Source organism: Cetorhinus maximus, chromosome 11 (assembly GCF_964194155.1).
Source record: "Cetorhinus maximus chromosome 11, sCetMax3.hap1.1, whole genome shotgun sequence".
NCBI lineage: Eukaryota > Metazoa > Chordata > Chondrichthyes > Lamniformes > Cetorhinidae > Cetorhinus > Cetorhinus maximus.
In genome coordinates, this window is record NC_135889.1 from 87,654,101 (window position 1) to 87,668,358 (window position 14,258).

General features: G+C 44.6%; 1 protein-coding gene across 1 annotated transcript in view; it reads right to left on the reverse strand.

The window, feature by feature from the left end:
* Nucleotides 1–14,258, reverse strand: part of dpp10 (dipeptidyl peptidase like 10) — a 942,753-nt gene that overhangs the window by 500,575 nt on the left and 427,920 nt on the right. The window contains exon 4 of the mRNA XM_078552405.1: nt 13,100–13,194. Within this exon, the coding sequence (XP_078408531.1) occupies nt 13,100–13,194 (95 nt within the window). The remainder of the gene's footprint in view (nt 1–13,099; nt 13,195–14,258) is intronic.

Consider the following 14,258-nt stretch of genomic DNA (forward strand, 5'->3'; position numbering starts at 1 on the left):
GCCACAGAGACCTGGCTCAAAGAATGGCAGGACTGGGCATTAATATTTCTGGGCACAAAGTGTTTAGGAGAGATAGGAAAGGAAGAGAAGTGGGCGGAAGCGGTGTGGGGATGGTGTGGGCAGGGAGTGCCAATATTGATTAAGGATGTTATTACAGTACTGGAGAGAAAGGCTGTTCCAGAGGGGCCAAGGACAGAATCTCTGGCTAGAGGTAAGGAATGAAAAAGGTGCAATAACATTGATTGGTGTAGTATATAGACCAACAACTAGTGAAAGGGATGTGGAGAAACAAATTTGCAAAGAAATTACGTAGAGGTGCAAGAATTATAGAGTAATCACATTGGGGAGTTCAATTATCCAAATATAGCCTGGGATAAGAATAGTACAAAAGGACAAAAGTGGGGAGAGTTCCTGGAATGTGGTCAAGATAATTTTCTGCAGCAGTATGTTTCTAGTCAAATGAGAGGACATGCACTTTTGGACCTGGTTCTTGGGAATGAGTTGGCCCAAGTGGATCAAATATCAGTGGGAGAGCCTCTAGGGCACAGTGACCATTGTATCAAATGGTTCAGGTTAATCATGAAAAAGAACAGGGAACAATCCAGATCAGGGATAATCAATTGGGGGAAAGCCAACTTCAATGGATGAGAATGTACCTAAGTCAAGTGAGTTGGAATTAAATGTTGGCAGAAAAAAACAGTGGCTGAACAATGGTCCACCTTCAAAGAAAAAGTATTGCAGGCAATGTCAAGGTATATTCCCCTGAAGGGGACAGGTAGGACAAATAAATCCAGAGTATCCTGGATGATGAGAAAGATATAGGTAAAGGTGAAAAGGAAGAAGTGCACATTCGACAGATGTCAGATAGAAAATACAATGTAGAATCAGGCTGAATATAGAAGGACCAGAGGGGAAGTGAAGAAACTAATAAGAAAAGCAAGGAGAGAGCATGAAAAGAGGCTGGCAATGAACATAAAAGTGAATCCCAAGGTCTTCTATAGGCATGTAAATAATAAATATATATATGCATAATAATAATAAATAGTTAAAGAAAGCGTAAGGCCGATTAAATTAAAAGGCACAATTAAAAGGACTTGCATGTGAAGGCAGGTGAAGTAGCAGAGGTCTTGAACAAGTACTTTGCATCTGTCTTTACAGAGGAAGAAGATGCTACCCAGGCCAAGATGAGAGAGGAAGTAACTGGTATAATAGAAGAACTTACAATCAAGAGGAAGGAAGTGTTGGAAAGGAAATTGTTAGTTAAAATATATAAGGTACCAGGACCGGATGAGAAACATCCAAGGGTACTGAGGGAAGTGAGAGTGGAAATTTCAGAGGCACTAGTGATAATCTTCCAGTCTTCCTTAGACACAGGGAAGGTGCCAGAGGATTGGAGAATTGTGAATGCTACACCCTTGTTCAAAATGGGATGCAAGGATAAAGCCAGCAACTACAAATCCATCAGTTTGACCTCAGTGGTAGGGAAGCTTCTGGAAACTATAGTTCGAGACAAAATCAACAGTCACTGAGACAAGTGCAGGATAATTAAGAAAAGCCAGCATGGGTTCATTAAGGGGAAATTATGTTTAACTAACTTGCTGGAGCTTTTTGAGGAGGTAACAGAGAAGGTTGATAAGGGAAACACTGTTGATGTGGTGTATATGGATTTTCAAAACGCATTTGATACAGTGCCACACAACAAACTTGTGAGCAAAATTCTAGCTCATGGAATAAAAGGGAAAATGGGCACTTCGATAAGAAATTAGCTGAGTGACAGGAAACAGAGAGTAGTGATAAATGGTTGTTTTTCAGATTGGAGGAAGATTTGTAGTGAAGTTCCCCAGGGGTCAGTGTTGGGATGCTAGCTTTTCTTAATATATATTAATGACCTAGACTATGGTGTCCAGGGCATGATTTCAAAATTTGCAGTTGATGCGAAGACTGGAAATGTCAACTGTGATGGGGATAGTCTTGAACTTCAAAGGACATAGACATGTTAGTGGATTGGGCAGACAAGTGGCTGATGAAGTTCAATGCAGAGAAGTGTGAGGTGATTCATTTTGGCAGGAGGAATGTTGAAAAACAGTACAAAATAAAGTGAGAAACTCTAAAGGAGGTATAGGAACAGAGGGACCTTGGTATATATGTACATAGGTCATTGAAGATGGCAGGGCATGTTGAGAGAGCAGGTACTAAAGCATATAGTATCTCAGGCTTTATTAATAGGGGCATTGAAGGCTAACATTCAAGGCTATGGGTCAAGTGCTGGTAAATGGGATTAGGTAGGTAGGTCAGATGTTTCTCACGTGTCGGTGCAGGCTCGATGGGTCGAAGGGCCTCTTCTGCACCGTGTGATTCTGTGATTCAGTACAAGAGTAAGGAGGTCATGTTGAACTTGTATAAGATACGAGCTAGGCTTCACCTGGAGTACTGCATCCAGTTCTGGGTGCCATACTTGAGAAAGGATGTGAAGGCATTGGAGAGAGTACAGAGGAGATTCACAAGAAAGATTCCAGTTATAAAGAACAGTAGTTATGAGGATAGAGTGGAAAGGTTGGAACTCTTTTCCTTGGAGAAAAGAAGGCTCAGAGGAGACTTGATAGAGGTATTCAAGTTCCTGAGGGGTATGGACGGGGTGAGTAGTGAGAAACTGTTCCCACTCAAGAGAACATCAAGCACTAGAGGGCACAGATTCAAAATAATTGGCAAAAGGAGTAAATGTGATGTGAGGGAAAATTCTTTCACCCAGAGGGTGGTTGGGGTCTGGAACAAACCACCTGAAAGGGTGGTGGAGGCAGGTTCAATCAAGGTATTCAAAAGAGAATTGGATAGTTATCTGAAGGGAGAGTGTGTGCAAGGTTATGGGGATAAGGCAAGGGAGTAGGACTAAGTGGAATGCTCTTTCAGAGAGCCAGTGCAGACTCGATGGGCCGAATGGCCCCCTTCTATACCGTAAAGCTACTGTGATCTTAAGAAAAACCCTGTAACCCGATACTACAATGGCTTGTGATGGACTCATTCCCTCTCAAATGTGAATAACATGGGCCTTGTATCCATGCAGAAATGCTAATTAGCTATCCCCTGGACCCCAACTTCATTCTATATTGGAATAAATAGACAGTTTAAAGTGAATATGTCACTCCTTCTTCCCAGTAAGACAACCTGGAACCCTTCCCCCACCCCCCGCTTTAACCTTTAACAACCAAGCCACCCACATTTGCTGTTGGGCAGAATTCAGAACAGGTCACATGATTCCCTCCATTCCTCCATCTTATCCTAATTTAAAGAGACAGTGACAGCCCCAAAACATAATGGTCTTACAAACTTAATATTTGGCATTTGTTCGAGCCTGTAAAATGATAAAGATTTCAAAACTAATTATGGGTGTACAGTTTTCTATAGCAGCTGATAACATTGACTATCTTTGTTGGTATTTGAACAAATGGAATTTATTTGAAAGGACTGAGACTGATATTGGACAGTAGGTGCAGGGCAGCAGTGACTGTTCATATGAAGTGCTCTTCAATGAGCTCCCCCACCTCTTGACCATCCTCCAAGTCAGTTGTATCCTATCGCTTATCATGCTAAAGGTCGTTTAATGGTGGCTTCATGTGGTGTCCTCATTGTACACACCACATTTTTCAGCAACCCGGCTCAGAAGCCCAGGCAAGAAATGCGGGGCTCCAGTCCAAGGTAGGAAAATAGGAGCGTAGTGGCAATCCGACAGTGATTACCACTCCATGGAAGATTTGACCCCTTGTCTCCAAGTAGTCAGCTGTGCAGGGAAAAAAGACGGGTATGGAGGATTGCTACAAACTAAAAGCATCATGAAGGTTGCCAGGAAAACAGGCACAGACAGGCATGTAATGCTGCTGGTCATTACGCAGTAGAATTGCATATTAATCAAGTTGAAGCCCTTACTGTTTATGAGGCAGTGCACTCATGCGAAGGTGCCAGCATGGGAAGATGGGTGCAGTTAATGATATTTTGGAAAAGAGAGAATTCGGCAAACAGTGTGAACCTCAAAGGCCTTTCTTGGTACTTCCACGGAAAAACTGGATAAAGTGCTTGCACTAGCAATCGTGCAATCAACCACCTGCTTAATGCATACATGAGTTGCAGACTAACTCATGTTACTAATATCCTCTCTGACAGCCTGAGTAGAGGAAAAATGTAGGGCTGTCGTGTCCGACTGCAATAAGCAGTGCTATGCTCGCTCTGACAATTAGTTGCAGATTTTGTTGTAGAAGGTGACACAGTTCTGTGACTGCCTCCCCAGAAAAACAAAGTCTCCTTACACACTGCCCCTCAGGCACATTTTTGTCCCAATTCTCTACCCAACCCTTCAGTACTCCTCAACCTTCCAGCTATCCTGCTGCCAACCCAAGCTTGACTCCCTGTCAGATAAGTCCACTGCTTCCCTCTGTACCTTTCTTGGCATCCTTCAACAGGTTCATGGAGACACTCAGTGCAGGCTCATTATGAGCAGTAACCCCAATTGCTCCATGCCACTCCCTTGTCAACCTTTCTGCCCAATGCACCCACTGGGCTAACCTTGCCAATCTTCTTCTGGTCCAACTCACCCCTTCCATTGCTGACACTGTAGACTCTGCCAGTGGATCAGCTCCCACCTCACCACATCTCCCCTCAGAATGTCCATTCACTTGTGAACAAGGGCCTTGTCATCTGTGAACTTATTGTGGATGATGGCATTGATGTTATGCTCTTAGTGGAAAGCTGGCTAAAGTGTGATGACCGCTTCCTCCTTAATGAAGCCTCTCCACCTGGCTATATCTTCTACCACTCATCCCATCATGCCCAATGTGGAGGCGGTGTGGCGTTTATCACAAGATCACACCTTGGTCTGACCCACTGCTCCTCAGACACTATCTCCTCCTTTGAGTATCTCACTTTGTACTACCCTTCTCATTTCTCTTTCAAAATTATCGTCCTGTACTGGCTTTCCAATTACGATAAAAATTTTATCACTGAGGTTTCTGCATTGTTTTCTTCCCTCAGCCTTTGCATCAAATAACTTCTAATTGTCAGTGAATTCAATCTCCATCTTAGCTCATCATGCTCTCTCTTCTCTGAGTTCACTGTCCTCTTATCCTCCCTAAACCTCTCTCTCAATGTAAACTTTCCAACCTATATTAACAGCCGTCCCCTTGACCGTGCCATCTCTCATGGTCTTTCTAGTCCCATTGTATCATTACTGAAAACTGTACCATTAACCGCTCACATTCCCCTTCCACAGCCCAACCTCATTTCCATCTGTATCCGTCCCTGTAAAAAAACTACCCCCACCCCCCCACAATTTACTTACAACTGTACTTTCAAAACTCCAACTATTTAGCCTTTGGCTCTGCATTTGCCATAACATTTCTCAACCGTACCTTCACCTCTATGTTTGATGTCCTAATCCCCAGTAAAGTCATTACTCTTTGTCATCCTGGCCATTAGCCTGCTATGGCCCTCATCTCTGCTCCCTTAAGTCTAAGGATATGATGGATAACTGGTTCAGCCACCCATCATCAGATCTAGTTGGACCACTTAAAACACTATCGGGTCAGCTCTCATCTACTAAAACTACTAATTTTTCAATGATAATCCTGCATTGCAGGTAACCCTGGAACACTGCATTTTTTTCTTTACCAAAAACTGCCTTCTTAATAACCTTCCTTCCCTGTCCCCTGCATGCTCACCTCCAATAACAAATGTGAGGAGCTCATGGATTTCTTTGTCATTAAGACCAAGAAAATCCATTCAGCTGCCTCTGTCTCATCCCTCCCTTCCACTAGCCCAACAGGCCAAATTTCCTTTAATGCTCCCCTGCTTTAGCCCTGAACTCACACCTTTCTCTAGTTTCTCTCCAATCTCCCCTCATGCCCTCGCTGAGCTCAGGCGATGGTGTAGTGGTTTTGTCGCTAGACCTAGTAATCCAGAGACCCAGGGTAATGCTCTGGGAACCGGGTTCGAATCCCAGCACAGCAGATGGTGGAATTTGAATTCAATAAAAATCTGGATTTAAAAGTCTAATGATTTCCCTTTATGGAAGACAATCGGCTGTTTTTACCTAGTCTGGCCTAGATGTGACTCCAGACCCACAGCAATGTGATTGATTGACTCTGAAATGGCCTAGTAAGCCACTCAGTTGTATCAAACCACTACAAAGCCTCAAAAATGGAATGAAACTGGACAGACCACCCGGCATTGACCTGGGCACTGGAAATGACAACGGCAAACTCAGCCCTGTCGACCCTGCAAAGTCATCCTTACTAACATCTGGGGGTTAGTGCCAAAATTGAGAGAGCTAGTCAAACAACAGCCTGACATAATTATGCTCACAGAATCATACCTTACAGATAATGTCCCATACACCAACATCATCAGCATCCCTGGGTATGTCCTGTCCCACCGGCAGGACAGACCCAGAACAGGTGGCGCCACAGTGGTATAATTTCGGGAGGGAGTTGCCCTACAAGTCTGCGACATTGACTCCGGACCCCATGAAGTCTCGTGCCATCAGGTCAAATATGGGCAAGGAAACCTCCTGCTGATTACCACGTACCGCCCTCCCTGAACCGATGAATCACTACTCCTCCATGCTGAACACCACTTAGAGGAAGCACTGAGGGTGGCATTGGTGCAGAATGTATTCTGGGTGGGGGGCTTCAATGTCCACCACCAAGATTGTCTCAGTAGCATGACCACGAACCGAGCTGGCTGAGTTCTAAAGGACATAGCTGCTAGACTGGGTCTGCGGCAGGTATTGAGTGAACCAACAAGAGGGAAAAACATACTTGACCTCATCTTCACCAACCTGCTTGCTGCACATACATATGCCCATGACAGTATCGGTAGGAGTGACCACCACACAGTCATTGAGGATACCCTCCATCGTGTTGTGTGGCACTAGCACCGTGTTAAATGGGGTAGATTTCGAACAGATCTAGCAGCTCAAGACTGGTCATCCATGAGGCACCGTGGGCCATCGGCAGCAGCAGAATTGTACTCGAACACAATCTGTAACCTCATGGCCCTGCATATTCCCCACTCTACCATTACCATAGAGCCAGGGGATCAACCCTGGTTCAATGAAGAGTGTAGGAGGGCATGCCAGGAGCAGCACCAGGCACACCTAAAAACGAGGTGTCAACTTGGCAAAGCTATAACACAGGACTACTTGTGTGCCAAACAGCATAAGCAACAAGTGCTAGACAGAGCTAAGTGATATCACAAACAACAAATCTGATCTAAGCTCTGCAGACCTGCCATAACCAGTCGTGAATGGTGGAGGACAATTAAACAACTTACTGGAAGAGGAGGCTCCACAAATATCCCCATCCTCAATGATGGGAGAGCCCAGCACCTCAATGCTAAAGATAAGGCTGAAGCATTTGCTACAATTTTCAGCCAGAAGTGCCAAGTGGATGATACATCTCAGTCTCCTCCAGAGGTCCCCAGCACCACCAGGAGCCAGTCTTCAGCCAATTCAATTCACTCCGCATGATATCAAGAAATGGTGGAAGGCACTGGATACTGCAAAGGCTATGGGCCCTGACAATATTCCAGCTATAGCACTGAAGGCTTGTGCTCCAGAACTTGCTGTACCACTAGCCAAGCTGTTCCAGTACTGCTACAACACTGGTATCTACCCGGCTGTGAGGAAAATTGCCCAGCTATGTCCTGCACACAAAAATGACAAATCCAACCTGGCCAATTGCCGTCCCATCAGTCTACTCTCGACCATCAGTAAAGTAATGGAAGGGGTCATCAACAGTGCTATCAAGTGGCACTTGCTTAGCAATAACTTGCTCACTGATTCCCAGTTTGGGTTCTGCCAGGGCCACTCAGCTCCTAGCCTCATCACAGCCTTGGTTCAAACATGGACAAAAGACAGGAACTCCCAAGGTGAGGTGAGAGTGACTGCCCTTGACATCAAGGCCATTTTTGACCGAGTGTGGCGTCAGGGAACCCTAGCAAAATTGGAGTCAATGGTAATCAGGGGGAAAACTCTCCACTGGTTGGAGTTATATCTAGCACGAATGAAGCTGGTTGTTGGAGGTCAGTCATCTCAGCTCCAGGTTATCACTGCAGGAGTTCCTCAAGGCAGTGCTCTTGGCTCAACCATCTTCAGCTGCTTCACCAGTGACCTTTCGTCCATTAGGAGGTCAGAAGTGGGGATGTTTGCTGATGATTGCACAAAGTTCAGCACCATTCGCGACTCTTGAGATACTGAAACAGTCCATGTCCAAATGCAGCAAGACCTGGACAATATCCAGGCTTGGGCTGACAAGTGGTAAGTAATGTTTATTCCACACGAGTGCCAGGCAATGACCATCTCTATCAAAAGAGAATCTAACCATCATCCTTTGACATTCAATGACATTACTATCACTGAATCCCCTGCTATCAACATCCTGGGGGTTACCGTTGACCAGAAACTGAACTGAACTAGCCACATAAAAACTGTGGCTACAAGAGCAGGTCAGAGGCTAGGCATCCTGTGACGAGTAACTTACCTCCTGACTCCCCAAAACCTGTCCACCATCTACAAGGCACAAGTCAAGAGTGTAATGGAATTGTCCCCACTTGCCTGGATCAGTGCAGCTCCCACAACACTCAAGAAGCTTGGCACCATCCAGGACAAAGCAGCCTGCTTGACTGGCACTACATCCACAAACATTCACTCCCTCCACCACTGACGCACAGTAGCAGCAATGTGTACCATCTAAAAGATGCACTGCAGGAATTCACCAAACCTCCTGTGACAACACCTTCCAAATCCACGACCACTACCATCTAGAAGGACGAGGGTAGCAGATAGATGGGAACACCACCAACTGCAAGTTCCGCTCCAAGTCACTCACCATCCTGACTTGGAAATATATTGCCGTTCCTTCACTGTTGCTGAATCAAAACCCGGGCACTCCCTTCCTAACAGCACTATGGGTGTACCTACACCACATGGACTGCAGCGGTTCAAGAAGGAAGCTCACCACCACCTTCTCAAGGGAAACTAGGGATGGACAATAAATGCTGGCCCAGCCAATGAAGCCCACATGTCATGAATGAATAAAAAATATATCTGTCCATGAGACCCACCTGCTGTTCCCTCAATCATACTCCCATGAAACTGCTGACCATCCAACTTCCCCTTCTGGTCCCATGTTAGCCGATATTGTAAATGGTTCTCTCTTTTCAGGTGTTGTCTCTCTCTCCTTTAAATCTGCCATCATCACCCCTCTTCGCAAAAAACAACCAACCCATACTAAAACAGCTTTTATCAAAGTTACAAATGACAGCCTAGGTGACTGTGACAAAGGTAAACTTTCCCTCCTTGTTCTTCTCAACCTGTCTGCAGCCTTTGACATGGTTGACCACACCATCCTCCTCCAATGCCTTTCCACTGTCATCCAGCTGGGTGGGACTGCTCTCACTTAATTTTATTCTTACCTATCTAACTATCTAGCTAGACAATCGCTTGCAATGGCTGCTCCTGCACCATTACCTCTGGTGTCCCTTGAGGATCTATCCTTGGCCCCCCTCCTATTTCTCAGCTACATGCTGCTTATTGGCAACATCATTCAAAGGCATAGCATTAGTTTTCACACTTAGGCTGACAACACCCAGCTCTACCTCACCACCACCACTCATGGTCTTTCACCATTGCTAAATAATCAGACAGATTATCCGACATCCTGTACTAGTTGAGCAGAAATTTCCTGCAAATAAATATTGGAAAGACTAAAGCCGTTGTTTTCAGTCCCCACTCCAAACTCTGTTCCCTAGCAATAGGCTTCATTCCTCTCATTGGCAGCAGTCTGAAATTAAGCCAATCTGTTCAAAATCTTGGTGTTGCAGTTGGTCCCAAGAAGAGTTTTCAAACCCATATTCATGCCATTATTAAGGCCACCCATTTCCATTCCGTAACATCACCCTGACTTTGTCCCTGTCACAGCTCATTTGCTACTGAAACCCCCTTCTCTGCCTTTGTTACTTCTAGACTCGACTATTCCAATGCAATCCTAACTGGTCTTTCACATTCTGCCCTCTATAAACTTGAGGGGTGGGATTTTCCCCTCCACGCACTAAGTGCAGTAGCGGGCAGGAAAAGCGGCTGTTTTCTTGCCGGCCGCAATGGCGCATTTTCCCATCCTATTGTTCACTTCCCACCTCATTAAAATGCATCAGCAGGAAACACATTGAATTGTGGGCAGGCGGCCTCTGATTTGCCCGCGCCGCCGTGACCTCAGCGGATCATTGCTCCAGGCACCATATTTAAAGTGCACCCGCACACAATGTCTTCATTCCAGGACTGCTACAGAAGAGAGATGGCCCCAAAAGGGTTCAGTGACGCCTCCCTGGGCTGCCTTCTGGATGACTTGGAGGCCTGTTGGTAGGTCCTCTCTCCCTGTGATGGCCGGAGGAGGTCCACAAACCTCTCAGCTACATCTTGGGAGGTGGTGACCACGATGATGAGCGCCAATGCTGCACAGAAGAGGTCAGCCATCCAATACAGAAAGAGGATGAGTGATTTCATTCATTCCGCCAGGGTAAGTCAATCAGCTCATGGCTCTCAACTCACACACTCACAAGCCGATCAGACACAGGGATCTCACTCGCTGCCAGCTCAAGGGACCTCACCACTCACTCTCTCACTCACACCTTCACATCTCCATCTGGGCTCATATCCTGTGTAGCTCGTGGCTCCAATCACCATCCACACAAGGCAGACATCCTTATCCTGTGCCTTGGCATGCATCCTGCTCACACTCTCTCCATCTGTCTTTATGCAGGACAAGCTCACCCACAATAGGAGGGCTGAGCTGTTGGGCTGGCCAGAGAGGAACAGGATCGTTCATGTGGTAACAGTGGGAAATGCCATTGAGGTCTGGAGCAGACAATCACAACCTGACTTTATGCCGACGGCAAAGTGGCGTTTTCTGCTCCCATGATATTTGCTGCTCCCGCCCGTCTTGATGCCCACCGCAGGACAGTGAGGAAAATTATGCCTGAGGTCATCCGAAACCCTGATTCCCATGTCTTAACTTGCAGAAGCCCTGTTCATCTATCACCCCACTGTTCACTGACCTACACTGGCTCCCAGCTAAGCCATGCCTTGATTTTAAAATTCTCATGCTTGTTTCCAAATTCCTCCATGGCCGTACCCCTCTCTATCTTTAATCTCCTCCAGTCCCACAATCTTCCAAGATATCTGTGCTCCTCTAATTCTGGCCTCTTGTGCATCCCCAGTTTTGATTGCTCCAGCATTGGTGGTTGTCCCTTCAGTCGCCCAGGCCTCAAGATCTGGAATTCTGTCTCTACTCCTTTTAGCCTCACTACCTCACTTTCTTCCTTTAAGGCATTCCTTAAAACCTACCTCTGTGACCAAGTATTTGGTTATTTGACCTAATATCTCCTCAGGTGGCTCGATGTCATACTTTGTTTTATATTGCTCCTATGAAAGCAGCTTAGGGTGTTTCATTACATTAAAGGTGCTTTATAAATATAAGTTGTTATAAAACTTTTAAACCCTGCTGGGAAGATAAGGATTTTGGTGAGTCACCTCCTTCCACTGGTTCTCTACTCAGCTGCAGCCCTGTTTACTACTTCCTCTTGTTTCTACCACTTCTCCTCCTGCCATTGTATCATTCTCAGATGACTCCTATGAAACAATAAGTGTGACAGCAGAAGCTGTTTAAGCGTCCTGAAAGTCCAACCACAATTGCAAGTGCTTTGGAGCTATATAAACAACAAAGAAAAATCACATTGTAATTTAATCAAAAAGCCTCTCAAAACGATACAATTTTACACGAGAACACCTTTGGATCCCATTAAATACAAATGGAAATGGCTGCCTTGCAGCTTGTCTCTCTCAATGTTTGTTGTCAGCAGCAGGAACTGACAATAGGAACATGGATAGAGATGGAAATGGCAGAGATGGTAACATTGTCATCACACCCTGACTTACATTTATTAATGAGGCTCTGATACATCATCAAAAAAGTGGTATAGTCTGTGGAGTTTGGTGAAGAAGTGCATTCTCACTGTGCTTCTCCTTTGCTGTACACTTACCTTGATGGAATTTCCGGGAAGCCTGCTTTTGCCCTCATTGTCCTGCCATTTTCATTCATTCATCTTTTTGGGTGTAGGCATATAGTTCTACCAGGACTTAGGGGAGAATGTTCTCCCCGTCGGGCAGGCTGGCTGGGAGGGGGCGCCATCAGGCGTGGAGCCAATCGCCACACATGATCGTCTGCGTGCCGCCATTTTACATGGGCAGGCCAATTAAGGCCCTCCCAGCGTGACGCACACCCAGAAGCGCTCAGTGCTATCTCTGCAGGTGGGGGGAGGAGGGAGAGTCGGGGCATGCACGTGAAAGAGTGCAGGAATCGCAGAGTTTGAGTTAAGTGCAAAAGATGTTAAAAAAAAAACTATTTTCAGACATGTCCCCACATGTTTATGAATTTTAATAAAATTTTTAATTTAAGTTATAAACCCTTTATTAAACCTCATTGCTCCCATGGATGAGGTTTCATGAGAAATGCGAAGGCCGCCTGGGCTCTTCGCCTGCCCACCAACCTTAAGGTTGGACGAGCAGCTCTGACAATTGGTTTAATTAGGTTATTAATGGCCTTAACAGGCCTTTGACAGTTTGGTGGGCGTGCAGCCGACTCTGGTGTGCACCCACCGAACGGAAGATCAGAATGACGCGCAGTGACATTGGGACGCACGCCCGGCGTCATTGTACATGTTGGCGTGTGGGGCCCGCCCCCGCACACCAGCCAGAAGAGTCTGCCCTCAGTGTCTATTTTAGAAGGGTGTAACTCTCACATCAATGTTCCAGCCTCCTGTGACACAAATACCCCACTTTTATTCCTTAAAAATTCCCAAAACCGATAATGATGCTGGAAAACTAGCACACTTATAGGTATCTGCAAAAATGGTTATGAAGGTTCTCCTTGGTAATGCTCTTATTTTTGAAACTTGTACAGTTATACCTGAAATGTAATAATCACTTTTGTGTATAAACAAAGCTAAAAACATCTTGAAATGAAAAGATAAATACAAAAATGCAAATTAATTTACTTACGAATGTGCTGTTTTCCAGCAATACGGTTGTTTCATTTGTTACTATATTCAGTTTGATCACATGCCCATCCCTGGTCCGATATACCACCTCCGCATCTGTCAGGGAAAAAATGAAGCAATTTAGATATATTTTTCTAACAACACATCTTAATTACAACTTGAAATGGTGCATCAGTTTTGGATAGAAAGAAGGGAATTACAAACAGCATGCTGCAAATACACAACAGACTATTAGCATCTGAAAAGAGAAAGGACAGATCATTCAGCTGCAGACCCTTCTTCAGGATAACAAATGATTTCCACTTGAAACTTTAACCCATCTTTTCTCTTTGCAAATGTTGATTAGATCAGCTGCACTTTTACAGCATTTCCTGTTTTTAATGACCAATTTTAAATTGGGATGAATCAATTTGAAGCTTGAGTTCTTTAAAAAAAATAAACAATAGAGCATCTGCGCACTAACTCTAACCCATCTGTGGATAATATTCAACTTGCATAATGAAGTCTACACAACTAACCTGATCTCGTAAAAAGTAAATAACCGATGGTGAGTTCAAAATTTTGTGAAATATCTACTTTAACTTCCTACTGCAATCCAGAAAAATAGTAAGACATCAATTTAACACTACAACTTACATTATTTATCACTGACCAACAGGTGAGATGGTTTCATCTTTGTTGATATATGCACATAACTTTTAATTTATTTTAACTAAATATTTGTTTCTTTTCAAAGGAATTGATTACCATTTGGTGGTAACCCGTCTGATAAATCTACAGTTCTGTGCACAAGATAAAGACAACCAAATTCCCTGTCCTCAATATCTTTCCATGATTTCAGTGGATACACAACGCCACTGAAACATAACATAATATGAAGTAATAATGTTGCTCAGATGCCATTATTAGTTTTATCAGTATGTTAAGCCAATATTATTAAAATATATTAACATTCTATGCCCTAACATTTCTATCCCTGTTTTGCATGACTGTAGACTTACGTCAACGTTTTCTAATTACTTCAATGTTCCTTTTGTAAAAAGCTACCAATTACATATTACTGAAACAATTTCCTTACATTTCCGATTGTTTCAGTGTTTCTATCGTATAAAACAGGCAAACAGGCACTAGGGGAAAGAAGTCCACTGCTGCTGCCGTGA